This window comes from Gambusia affinis, linkage group LG05 (assembly GCF_019740435.1).
Source record: "Gambusia affinis linkage group LG05, SWU_Gaff_1.0, whole genome shotgun sequence".
NCBI lineage: Eukaryota > Metazoa > Chordata > Actinopteri > Cyprinodontiformes > Poeciliidae > Gambusia > Gambusia affinis.
Window position 1 is genome coordinate 3,197,719 of NC_057872.1, and position 14,299 is coordinate 3,212,017.

The following is a 14,299-nucleotide window of genomic DNA, read 5'->3' on the forward strand; positions in this document are numbered from 1 at the left end:
CAAAGTGGAAAATGCTTGCAGAACACGGGCTTGTAAACTCACCCTGTGGGCACCGGATGTTCACAAAACACAGCAGCCGGGCATCTAGTTAAAAGCCTTCCCCACCATCTGACGAGTGAGTGCAAGTTATCGGCAGAGAAAAACGCGCCTACAACTGTTCCGACTTCGCAGCTCCATTATGTTACAACTACAGTCAGAACGTAGCAACAGCGAGGGGAAGAACACTTGTTAAAAGGTTCCTGCCTTTCAAATCCTACATGAAAATCCCAACGTGTGGGACGGGGTTCGGTTCCTGGCCGTGACACGCCGTCTGAGCTGTGATCCCTCTGTGCTCGAGGTCTCTTTCAATTCCCCTCTTGTCGAAATAAAAGAGGGAACGCACAAGCAAGACGGCTCGCTCTGGTTTAAAGGAACGAAGAGAAAAAAAGGGAGGGAGGGAAGAAGAAAAGAAATAAAAAGGAGAGAAGAGACTGACTGTAGCTCTTTTCTTTAGCCAGATAAATCATCAAAGCATGAGCTGCATTATTCAGCCCTGCAGAGTCTGCATGACAACACAGCCGACAAACAAGGGCTCTTTTCAAACCAGACGGCCACTACAGTAGGGCAGAGCTATTTCCAACCACTTGTGAATGGAGCTCCCTCCGACTAGAGATGTTGGGGACGAGCAAACTTAGTGAAAAATCAGCCGCCTGTCGTTTATCTCTGAGAACACACGCAGACATGTGTTAACCCAAAACGCTGCACGGTTTGCTTTTCTGTTTCACGTTGGCACAGTAGTCAGTCAACACAATCTTCATAAACCTCCCATCCAACCATCCATCCATCCTTGGGTGAGCTAATTAGGCGCCCTGCTGTATCACATAGTCCAACCCCGGCTATGTGTATTTTTCCTGGCCAGCATCACTGTGGAGCCACAGAATAGTGGAACACCAGCCTTTCTACCACACACACACACACACACACACCCACGCACACACACGCCCGCACGCACTCACGCCCGCACGCACACGGCCACACAAGCAAACACACTTCTTGGTTACAATGTGGCGTCAGCACAACCACACTCAGCTGCCAGATCTAAATCTAATATCCTGGGTTCATCTCATGTTGCCCAGCTCTGGCCTCAGCACCTATGGAAATTACACATCACAGTAACTCTGTCCGTCTGTAGATTGTCTGTGGGTCTGTCTGTCTGTCTGTCAGTAAGTACATACCCCTGTCTGACTTGGGAGGTGTCTGTGCCTCTCTGTTTATATCTTTGTCGGTACTTGTCTGGCTGACTGGTTATGAATCCGCCTGCCTTGTCTGCTCTGTCTGCTCTGTGGTCCTCTACTGTTTGTTTGCCTTTGTCTGTCAGTGGATCTGCCAACAAATACCCCCATCCCATGGCTGTCTGTCTGTCTGTCTGTCCCCTGCATTGCTAGCAGCCCTGTCTGCTCTCCTAAACGCCCCTGCCTCGGCCATAAAGAGGAACATCTGCAGTGGATCAAGCAGGCAGCCAGCAGCAGGGCAGAGCTGATAATGATAGTTTCTCTCTGGGCTACTCGGGAGAGCAGACAGACATAACATACCATTCCAGCGTTTCCTGTCTGCGCTGACAGGCAAACTATTTAACCCTCTGTGGTCATTCCTCCTGAGCATATGCGCTGCTGCTTGGAGGACAAGGAATACATATAGAAAACTACCATAAAACTATAGCAACCCGTTAAAGTAACCCCGAATGTCAAGTTACGGAACTATTTCAACTATAAGCTAGCTATTACATTTTTAGAGCCTTTATTTTTCGAAAGCGTTTTTAATATATACGCAGACAATATCATTTTGTTGAAATACACGCATTGAAAACAGTATGTGTGCATGAAGTTAGGTAAAAGTTTGCTCCAGACAGCGTAGACAAATTGCAGCTCCTTAAAGAGGACTTATAGGTTTAATGAGAGGAATTTTCATCCCACCGCGGAGCTGTTAAAGATTAAGTCTAACATGTTGTCCTTCTGTGGCTACACAAACCGCATTAAGCACTAAAGTCTCTCGGCAGCTTTTTAAGGTCAGGAAACCGTGAGAGGAGCAGCGAATGTTACTCACATATCTCCATTCCCTGTGGCTGGGAAGCGGTGCAGTTGCAGGAGCAGGTGACATTGGAGTTGCCAGGGCCGCCAGGGGCCGTTACGTTTTGCATGGGGCTGGGCAGACCGGGACACCGCTCCGGTGAGAGAGCCGCCGCCACCTCCGCCGCCGCCGTCGGGACACCCCGACGGAGAAACAACAGGAGGAAAAACTTCCAGGCAGCGGCAGCGCGCAGTCTGCCGCTACGAGTAAACTCCCCCGACAGCCTTCGCACTTAGTGTCACACGTCTCGTCTCACGCCATGTTTCTTCCAGGGCGGCTCGGACGGAGAATTGGAGCTAAAATTCGGGTTCCAGCCATCGCTTAACGCATTCTGGCAATAGCTCTTCTTTGCCTTCCTCCGCTGCTGAGGGCAGCTGTCCTTCCTCTGTTGGTGCGGAGCAGACACAGAGGGTTCTGGCCCCGCCCCCAACAGACAGACTTTCACTGAGGCCAATCACATTTCTGCAAGGGAGGGACTCAGTGGCTCAGAAGCCGCTACCTTCATGTACTCAAAAGAAGTCAGAATTTTGACATAGTCGAGATAAAGCATCCTTAAACAAAAAATTAAATAAAATCACTACAGCATGATTCATTATGGCATAGCAAAACATTTTTACATTTATTTTTTATGATTGCTTAGTTGATGAGAGATATATTTAAATAAGAACTATTTAAGCAGAAATTGGTTGTTTAAAGAAGTCTAGGCTTGTGTGACAACCTGGAATGCTCGAAAACTATTAATAATTGTCGCAGGAGTAACTGCCCTGTTCACTGCATGGCCCTGTTCATGCACTTACAACCCAATATGAAAAGCACCCCAATGTGTGGTGCTGACATTCATCACTACACTACGCAGGAATGCGTAGCATGAAAGCACCACCAGGGTAACGCTAGTCCTCCTGAGTATGTCTGGGTGAAGGGGCATGTTTGTGTGCCTTAGCCTTTTTTTTTCAATAGTGTAAGTATTTGTATTGGTGTGAGTATGTGTCAGTGCTTGGGGTTGTGGGAAGGTTGACCTGACACAGAAAACCGCCAGACGGCCGGGTCACAACTGACAATGGCTGTGGGAGAGCAGAACAGGGGAGATGAGGAGGGGGAAGGAGAACTAGTTGGTCTGGTGTGTTATTTAGGGAGGGTGGGGAGAGCGTTTCAAGTTTCAATCCCTTGTTACGGCAGGCCACAGCCAATGGAGACGCTTCTTTTAGGGATCTAACCTTGAGGTGACCCCCAGCGGCCCCCACCAATGCTGGTCTTGCGGTTCAGTGGCACATGTGCAGCTGAGAGGGAAGAATCCTCACCAAAACACATTCCTTGCTGTAACCAAAAAAAGCACAACTCTGAACCGAAGACATTTAAACTCAATCATCAATCTGGAATTTGCAGTCTGAAAAAAAAATAAAATTAGGTCAGTCATATCTGCAGAAAGGCTCTGGACCAAAGGCTACCCAAACTACGATCCGGAGAAAACATGAAGAGCTGTCAAAGAGATCATCCAATGGAATGACATAATATTCTCACCAACATTAACCTTAAAATCAAACATGGCTGTTATGCATTTGAAATTATGTCTTCCTGCACTAAAAATAAATCATTTTATCTACTCGTCTGGTAGTTTATGTATTTTTACTTACGGTAACTCCATCGACGACTTCCTATCGCGAACATGCAAAACCTGCTGAGATTAAAATTGGTTTTAGATTGCATTTCGCTCAGTAATTAGTCATTAGAATATCACCGTTTTCATCTTCTTTTAAATGAAGAACGATTAACAACATGATCCAAACATTGAAACATGGCGGTGGAACATCATCCTGAGGTCATGTTCTTCATAGGTAGAGATGGAGAAAGATGACCGGTGCAAATTATAAATAAATTCTTGAATGAGACCTGTTGGAGTCTCCCAGACATTTTAGACTGGGATCCGGCTTCATGCTTCAGTAGAACAATGACCATAAGAATACAACAAAAGACAATACTGCAGTTTAAGGGGGAACCAGTATATGTCCCGGAATGTCCTAGTTTCAAGACCAGACCAGATTATTTCAATTAAGAATTTCTGGTATGATTTGAAGACTGCTAAACATAAATTGTGTCTATCTAACTAGAAGGAGAACATTATTTCATACACATTGTGCTCAGATTTTAGGAAATGGGGAAAAGCCGCTCAGAGAAGGAGCAGTAACCAAAGGCAAGAGAAAAAGGAAATGGAACTTTGTGAAGGGGAAATGAGAAGAAAAAGTCAACACCTCCAACAGATGTTCAGCATTAAGTGCTGCAACACTTTGCCAAGTTCCATATCCAATCATGGAAAAGAAATGCTCCTTGACTGTAGCTCCCAGTGAATTCCACATTCCTCAATGAGTGCAACACCTTTGGTAAAGGGAAGAAAGGCACAGGGAACAGTGGCACACTATTCAGACGCCTGGCACCTGTCAACATTTCAGTGAAACGACAACCTGACATGCTGCCACTTTGTCCACTGAAGAAGCAAATGCCAAATCCATGCACTTGGTTTTTTTTTTGGTTTTTTTTCCACGTCTTTAGGCTGAGGTCACGCAAATCCTAGACAAGCTCTCATCCGCAGACACATTCAGACAGCCATCGATTCTCCCTCACAACTCACCTCCATTCCCTCACAAACACTTGCATCGACACACACGCGGCTGCACAAACATGCACAGTCTGTCTGGAGCGTCAAGTCAGTCCCCCAGGGAGCACGTAGGGTGACACCACTAACAGGCCAGACCAGACTAGACAGCCAGCAGACAGATAAATACTAGGCACGGCTGAATACCAAATGCACTCCAGTCTACCAGATCCCCACCCATCCCCCCCTGCCTACAGTCTGCACACGCACACACACACGCACACGCGCACACACACACACACACACACAGAGCCTCTCTGTGCGTCTCCTGGGAAGTGTCTGTCTCATCATGTATTTGAGGAACGCTAACTTTAGGTTGATGGGTCTATCATGCTCGGCACGTGTGCCTGCGTCTATTTTAGGAGTAGTGAGTGGGGTTTCCTTTCTACTGATGCCTACTCAGAAGTTCACTTCGAGCCTTAACGCTCTTGTTTCAGATTCATTCAGATCAAAGCTGCTCATGCAACGCAACCTGCAAATCTTTTTTTTTTTTACAGAATTACAAACAGGCAGTGAGGAAAAACAGCATCATCATGAGATGTGCATGCTGGTGCAGCTATTGATAGTAAGGAAGTTGAGACTGTATTTGAAGTCACTGGAGGCCTGTCATGTATAAATGTATCCTACAACTGAATGCTGGAAGGTTTATTTCTGATGTTAGAGAAGAGACAGAGAATGCAGAAAAAAATGATTTGAGGTCCATGTGGGGAAAATAAAAGAAAGCAACACAATTATAAAATTCGATTCTTCCCCCTTTTCCAGAGCAGTTTAACCATGTAAACCTGTAACTGTTAAGCAGGACACCACTTCATAGCGCCATCTTGTGGCTGATGTTTAAAAAGGTCTGTTAAATGCACAATCCTGACCATGGAGTGAAACTGTTTCACTGACTGCTTTAGTTCACCTCCCATTTAGGACAGGTTGCTCCCTTTTCTTTCTGAACTGTCTCCTGGCTCAGCTTTGAGTTATAAACACACCATAGATATGCAGAAAACAGAACACAGACTTGTTCATAGAGATATGAAAATATTTTTAAAATGATGGCTAGTTATCAAATACTGTTCTAGACTTCCAGGATGGCGTAGTTAGGGAAGTCACAGGGTCTCAGTAGTGTGAAAAAACATTTATTAATTTATAGATTTCTTCCATGTTTTCTTTAATACCTCACTAAATGTTTTACATTTAATGTTTTTCCTCTTGTAGACTTGATCAACTTGTTGCAACTGATTGATCCTTAAGTATTTAAGGAGAACGTCCAACCTTCCACTCGGGCACATTTGGGTTATGAAGAAGAATTGAAGCAAACCTCTAAATGTATAATTAAAACAAAGGAAATTTTGGATTGGCCTAGTGAAATATGAGTCTTCTGCTCAATTGAGTTACTTTGACATAACCTTATTTAAACAGGTCACTCATGCCCAAACACCCCTCAATGTGGCTGAGTTACAACTGCAAAGAAGAGTTGACCAAAATTTCTCCACAATGATGTAAAATACCCTCTACCAGTTCTTACTAGCACTTAGTTGTTGCCACCAAGGTTTATTCAACCAGTTATTTGGTTTTAGGGGGGAGTTCCTTTGTTATATAGGGAAACGTTGGATCAGATAGCTTGTTTTTTTAATTTATCAAATCATAATTTCTTTGTCCAGATGGCAGGGGTTTGTTGAAGCAGGTACATGATGGCATCTTCAACTCCAGTTCAATGAAGACAAGCAGGACTGTCAGATGATATGAAAACTCCAAGGTTTGGCTCTACAGGGGTATGGAAACAGGGCCAGCATCTCCTGAATTGGTTGAAGACAACTGTGAGGGAGCATCATGACCCATGACTGCGGTGAAAGACAAACCATTTGAGGTGCAACAGGAAAGTTTTTGGTAAAGGAGAAAAAATGGGAGGTCTGATTGGCTAGGGGCAGAAGGATGCTGAGGTTGTACCTGAACTTAGCTTATTCAAGACTGAGTTCAAGTACCCAACCACATTGGCCTAGTGTGGTTGGGTACACTAAATTTTACTGTTCTGCTAGAGCCAGCTCTCCAGCTACTTTCAGTGTGCCTCCTTGTTGCCTCTAGATTTTGCTTTGAGCTGCTTTTGCATGCTTCACAAAAATTCCCTCCGGTTCATCATTGGGAGAGCACCTCACTGTTCTGGTGAGGATTGTGCTGTTCACAGAGGTGCTTAGACTCAGTCATGATACAAAGAACTTTAAAAAATCCATGCTTATCACTGTTCCTATTGTACCTTCTTTGTCACACTGTTCCCTTATACTGAACTTTGCATTCAAACACGTAAATTCAACTCTCTCTTCAATTCCATCACTGCATATGTAACATGACTATAACGTAACACATATGCATCTAATTACATTTTCTGTAATGTTCAAATTTTCTGAGAAAAAAAGGCTTGAAACATATGACTCTGCTTCTAATGAGTCTATGTAATGTATGAGTTTCACTTTCTGAGTTGGATGTAGGCCATAAAAATGCTTGGAGCCTACTACAACCTTGAGATGTCTGTGGATGGAAGTAACTCTGTGCAAAATAAGCCTTTTGATGGATGCTGAATTTACAAATCCCAATAGAATTGGGATTTGTTACCTGCAAGATATAGGCAAAGTGTCAATAAGCAGCAGGTAGTGACTGATTACAGACATGGTAAAATGTTATGCAACAGTAAATGTACAATGCTGGTTTGTAATATTCAAAAGAGCTAACAAAATACCTTTGAATCACAGAAGAACTCACTGAACCTGATGTCACAACCGTCATCATGTGACGTGCACTACAGAGGCAGTCAGGCTTGAGGACGATCCATTTTGCCTGTAACGTAACATTTTCAGCAGACCTATAGCTCTAACTTCCTTGTAACTTCTATGTGCACTAAGTATGTCATTACAAATGTCAGAACAAAAACAGGGAGATGACTCAGTCTTTATACTAGATCAAGAACAGGACTCATGAATTCACCACGAGGCATTTCAGCCGCTGACAAGCTGGCAATAACAGACAATGAAAGGATGCGTTTGTTTTAAGCATCCAGTGAAACCTGCCTTCTTAAGCAAAGTACTGGTGAACAGAAAGGCCTCTTCAGACAGTCATAAAGCAGAGTGGAGAGCTGCGCTCGATAAAAAACAACTGGCACGCCACATCACATTTGCTGCTTCTTGCCCTTGTCTGGCTGCAGCGCCGTGTCATATCCTGTCCGCACAGGTGCACCAGCTGTCTGGCTTCCCTAATTTGTTATTGCCGCACACAAACACACACCTCTCTTCCACCCCTGTCATTTAAAAAAAAAAAAAAAGCACCCCACCTCACCTCCCTTGCTGCCGCAGGCACCACTGCAATGACACTACAGCATTTACCTAAAGGTTGTTTTGTATCTGTGTGCGCCAGAGACGGTTGGGGTTGGAGAAAGACCGAGGAGAGAAAAATGCAAGAGTGCATGGAAGAATGACTGAATTTGAGACATAGCCAGACAAACACAGGTTGAGGAGACTGACTTAGTGAATGAATAAATCAAGAGCAGAGCAGAAAAAGTAACAGAGAGGATGAGGGAGACGGGGGAATACAAGAAGGAAGGAAAGAAGGAGGTAAAACAGAAAGAGAGGACAACGGGAGATGGAAAGAAGTACGGAAGGGAAGGAAACAATCGTAAGAAAGAGAGAAAAAGCAGGGCACAGCTGATTAAAACAAAGAGAAAAGAACAGCAACAGTGAGGAAGAGTAGATAATCAGCAGGTATTGAGCTCTCTTCACCCCTGCGGTAGGGCCCTGCAGAGCATTGTAATGGGCTGTCTGCCCAGCTGGGGCGATGAGCTCATGTCTGGCTTTTAATGCCAATCTCCTAAACTGGCACACGGCGAGGCTCGACGAGAGCCGATGCAACGCTGCACCTCCGCTGCCTAGCCGCCGTGAGGAAAGGGTCAGAGGAACACTGAGGAGAATGACAACCCAGGGGGGGAGTGAAGGTAAGAGCCATGGAGGACGAAGGTGTGCTCCCAAAAGCCACTTACGTCACCATGCCGATAAGAGCCTCAACCAGACGCCAATAATCACACAGCCGCTGAGACGGCGGCTGCAAATGTGTGTGTGTGTAAAAGTGAAGGCTAGAGTGAGAGAGAGAGAGAAAAAGGAGAGCTAATGTGTGTTTTTATGCAGCCATAAACAGCCATGATTATAGAGTGCGGATGGGACAGGTTATAGCTTCCTGCTGTTAGGAGGACATACATTGCTGAACACATACCGGTAATAAACGGAAAAGCAGGAATGATTCAGGAGTGCGCGCACACCTGTGTGTGTTTGTGTGGTTCTTTGATGTCTTTTAAATGCCCAAATTTGAATTACTACACAATTGGGCAGAGAGCTGACTTACTTGCAAAGCAGAGGCTCTGTTGAACATCAGTGTTTGTGAGGTTTGTCAGAAACATTACCACCCCAATGCAAGTGTTTGCTTTTACTCCATGTGACAGTTATTCTCACTGCAGGCATTCTGAGCAGCCATTATCCATGTTTCTCTTGTCCCCAGGTTGGCTGCTCAGGCAGGGTATTCGGTAGAGGAGCGCCTTCAATCCAGTAAGCATCTGAAGCTCAAAGCATCTACTTCAGTTCTGTTTAAAAAGCAGTGTGAGGAGGTCAATACAGAACTAATCAAATTCTAGTTTAACTTAATGAGATAGGATGTATTTATTCTACTACAGCCATACATGGGAGAGGAGTGGTTAATAACTACACCAAGGCTGTTTTCCCACCTGACTGTTCGAGCCATCGCTTAGTACAACCATCTGTTTTCCCAAAATTGCAGCATTTGTTAGATTTTTGTTTTCACACTGCATTGTGACAAACAAATCAAACCCTTTGAAAATCCTGTTTCTCCTCCTGGCCTATGGTGGTGCTGCACCAAGAAGCACTGCAGGAAATGACATGAAAACCTCTGAGGAAGACACTGAGCGCAACTTCCTTCTTCACAAACAAAAGTGGAGTTGCATCAGATTTTAGCGGTTGTAGGATTTCGCTCATGTCTTTGGTGAAAGACCATAAACCATTTCTCCCACTGGCTCTAGACATTGCATTTATTTTGGTTATTTACACAGAATGTCCTTCACTACATTTTGCTTCCTGGTTTTGCAACAATATCCAGTTCACTTGGTATTCACATTTGCTCTCACAGTAGAATGGTAGTAGACAGTCTGCACCGTGTCAAGTATTAGCGTTGACTTAGACAAGATTATGATGGTTTATCGGGAGTTATAACCAGCCCCTTTGTGTAAAATGAAAGGAACTCTTAATGCTTTCAGCAAACTGAAATATCTGTGTAGGTGAAGTTTGAGGATGCCATCTTTCCTGTTCCAATATGAGTACGTACCATTGCATAGAATCACAAGGTTCATAAAGTTGAGTGAAGTTGGTGTGGAAATGTTTATTGTACATGGAAATGGACTGGAAGCTTGTTCTGGACTTCTTTGTAATGAACAAGTTGTCAGTTCCACTAGTTCCACTATTGTGGCAAGAAGGGCTGATGTTTGCGTGGGTTCTCAGGCCATGGCCGAAGTGGTGGGTTCCCATTGGGTGGCATGTGGCCTTGGCTGCAGGGGGCTTTCAGAGTGGTTGGGTCGGGGTGTGACAGGAAGTGGGGGTGGTTTACTGCCTTAAGTCTCACTCTGTGCCCCTTTAGCTTGGGACTGATGCTCCTGTGCTTCTCAGATGACTTCTGTATGGCTGCCCAGGGGCCTTCAGGAGCAGAGTCCACCTGTTCCTTACATCTCGTGAGTGCTGTGTGTTGCTGGCCTTTTACTGTTCTAGCCACTCTGAAAACTGTGAACCTTAAAGTAACAAAATCCCTCATGAACAACCACTCAGTACAAACACATTTATTTAGGCCCACCCAATACACAATAAATCTAAATGATTAAAGGTCATAAAACACAGGTGACTATTAAAGCAAGGTCAACTTTAACACTGGATCTAACTTTAAAAGGGAGAGGATTATGCAAAATCTTCCTCTTTGAACTTTGCGTGGTATTAAAATGTTATCCACTCATCAAAAACACACATGGAGTGTTGCACTGATTCTTTCATGCATGTTTGACAAATCCTTTGATCTCCAGTGGCAACCATTCAGCTGTGCAAAATGCCTGGGGGGACCTAGCCCCGCCTTCAAGATGAAACTCCTCCTCTGAGCTGCAGTTTCCAAGTACCGGCATAGTGGCTAAAGCTTCAAATTATACGGAGCTTCAGCCTCACAGAGCAGTCCTCCCCCACAGTACCCCGCTTAGCTCCTTCAGACTATCCAGCAGCAATTAGCAAACACCTGATGAAACTGCACGTTTCATCAGCTTATTATACAAGCTGCTTCTCAGTGCAAAACTGGTAAATACATTATTAAAGGGTTAATAAAGGAGCCATTTTGTGATGACTTCCTGAAGGTGAAGTTTCTGTAAGGAGGAGGAGAAGGTTTTAAAGGGGCAAAGGCCCAATGTCAAGGTGTTAGATTACAAAGTCAAAATGGATTTTAAGTCATATTTGTTACAAAAAGCATTTTTATATGAACTGAAATTAACAGGAATATCAGATTGTGCTATAAAATGGCACTATGTGCCTAGAAAATACATAATACTGTCCCCTTTAATAACGTCAGTGATGCAAACCAGGAATCCATCTTGAGATATAATTTTTTGTAGAGAATATATGCCTTGGCACATGAAGGCAACCAGGTTCTCTAAAAGAAGAGGAATTAAACTGCCAGGCATGTCGATAAATTAGTGCTTAGCTACATGTTTTTTTTTTCCAACAACCAGGTTAACTCACTTACACTGAACTTTTTAATCACAAAACCAAAACTGAACTTTATTGTCTGTCCTCATGTTTATCATCAGTCATGTACTTATTAGCAGTTTCTGTCAACCTTCTTCACTCTAAACACACAGTGAACAGCTATTACTTTTGCAGAGTCGCACTTTCCTAATTAAAAAAAGGATAATTATCCACTCTCGAGCTCACATATTTTGAAAGCAGTATGTTGTACTTTGTTTTTCAGCACCCAATATCCTTCAGTGGCAGTTAAAAAAAAACATAATAATTAACTGTGTTCAGCTGCTGCATTTTATGCAGGTGAATTATTCAAAATGATACTTTATCCAAAAGTGAATTATAGTTTTTGTGAGGCAATAATTTAACAATGATTATAAAAATGAATTTGTTTTAAATCAATGTAATCCCTTTTTATCCTCTCTTTAGACGGATTATATCTATCTTCTGTGACCAAACGTTTTACATTTGGAGGAAAAAGGTGGATGCTTACAAGCCTGAGAACCCCATACCAACTTTGTAGAACGAGATTGGCTCCATCATGGAACAACGAGTACAACTTCACATAATAGATGGCATCATGAGGAAAGAACATTATGTGGATGTAGTGAAGCAACATCAGTCAGGAGGTTAGGCTTGGGAGGTCTTAAATAATCCATGAACATAAAACTAAAGTAGTTATTATTAGTAGTTTTGGAGTAGCCAACAAGCCCCAGATTTTAAAATTTCAGCAAAAAGTTGAGAAAAATGTTGGGAAAGATTTCATATCCATGCGGGGAGCTCCAGACAGGGGCCAACAGGGGCCAGTGGCCCTTTAAGAACTGGATCTGGCCACTCTTACTGAAGAGTTATGCACTGGCAGTAACCAATTGATCTCCTTGATCAGTTTCATTAATCAAGGAGAATGCTGAGAATGCTGCAAACTACAGTAAACTACTGTAGGGTTTGCACTGAAAACACAATAGAAACATTTGCATCGTCTTTCTAATACAAATGTGAGCAAGCCTTTGCCAATATTCCGCTGATATCAAAATAAACCAATTGTCGAATTGCAATGTTTTCATAAAATAAAAAATACAATTAAAATCACAGGTGAATAAGTTTGTTCACAGAATAAGTCATTAAAAAACATGCGGCGCTACAATCCTCCAACGTCCTGTCGTCTTCTCCTTCACGGTCTGTGCCAGTGGCGACATCCAGTTGTTGATCATGTGATTTGTGCGATGAGAAAATAGTGTTCCCATTGCAGTTTGTCAAAATAAACTAATTCAGATGCGGCCAAATAAAACCTATCTCTTCAAGGTGGCAAAACTTTTCATCAAAAATGTAAATTTTCATAAAAATTGTATTTCAAATGAGCAAATTTATTTTCGAAAATGTCATCTTGCTCAATTATATGGTCAATGGAAACGTAGCTTCTGAGGGCAGCAGGAGTGGAACAGACAGAAACTCGAGAACGTTTAACTAAACCTGCAACACTGAGGAACACAATGAAAACATTACATTAGGTGAGAGATGCTGGACTCAGAGCAACAGCTAACAGATGGATAGTAGTGGGAACATGTTGCAACGCCCCAGACCTGCTACCACCCCCAGCAGAACTTCGTGACATGTAGGTTAGCACGGCCCGTGTGCTAACACTGCCTACACTAACACAGCTGCTTCCAATGGACTCCTGCCTGAACTGGTTTGGTTTATTCATAACTGGTATCGCGCCACATGGCTTTATTAGGTCCCGCATTAGCCATGTAGCTCATAAACATCAACCTGTGCCTGCCTGCACCAGCACAGTCTGCATCGCTGCCATCCTCCGGATCTACAGCAGGACAAAGAAGGAAACAGCTTGTACCAGCGAACGTCTCTGCTTCACAGCTTGGTTTGCTAGAGTAGGTGCCACTCCCCCCCCACCCATCTCTGCCCCCCCCTCCCCCACCCCACTCCCTGGCTTTCTGTTGCGGTGGTGGCAAGCAGGACTATGGGGAGTCAACAGATCATCCCACAACAGCTTGTAGCCGCAGCGTTGACTGCTGAGGTGCTAAAACCGAAAGCAAGGCTCGGCGACAACATTAACGCTGCATCAAGTCAGCAGTGGCAGATAAATCGTCTGACAGGGTGGAATTAGCAACAAAAATGATGCTTATTTCATCCATGACTCCATATGGGAGGTATGCTGACAGATGCCACCATGCTTAGCCATAACCTGATGAGACTGTAACATCTTATTCAAAGCAGGAAAAAAAACTCTTAGATGTAAATATTCAATATGGAGGTTTATTCATAAATTATAGACTTAGGAGACATAGATAAAGAATCATTGTGGTGGTTTGAGCACCAGCTGGAGTTAGGAAGGTAACTCCAGATGAACAATGGATTTGGATGGTGAAAAAAAACTACATATATTTTTGTTACTAGCAATTTACTGCAAGTGCTAAGCTCTATGAGAAGTGATCATAAGGTTTACACTTCAATGTGTGCCCAACAACACATTATATACTTTACAGAGAATGCAAAGACAGTCCAGACCACTGTAGGTGTGCTATCATTGACCATATGATTGTGCAATTTGACATTTCGAAAATAATTTTGCTTAATGGAAACACGCCCATTTCGACAAAAGCTCTCTTTTGTAGATGTTTTGGAGTTAGGATGTGATGCTTTTTAGTATCAAAATTGGTTTATTTTGCAAAACTGACAGCAGACGTCGACAACAGCCCAAACTCTCGTCACACATAGAGAAGAAACCAAA

General features: G+C 43.5%; 1 protein-coding gene across 3 annotated transcripts in view; it reads right to left on the bottom strand.

Annotated features, from left to right (window-relative positions):
• Window positions 1–14,299, bottom strand: part of LOC122831816 (low-density lipoprotein receptor class A domain-containing protein 4-like) — a 216,197-nt gene that overhangs the window by 39,830 nt on the left and 162,068 nt on the right. Inside the window, exon 1 of one of the 3 annotated variants that reach the window (XM_044118310.1) lies at window positions 2,083–2,494. The exons of the other annotated variants lie outside the window; for them this stretch is intronic. Coding sequence (XP_043974245.1) covers window positions 2,083–2,176 — 94 coding nt within the window. The 5' untranslated portion in view covers window positions 2,177–2,494. Of the gene's footprint in view, window positions 1–2,082; window positions 2,495–14,299 lie in introns of those variants that run through there. 3 annotated transcript variants of the gene reach the window in all.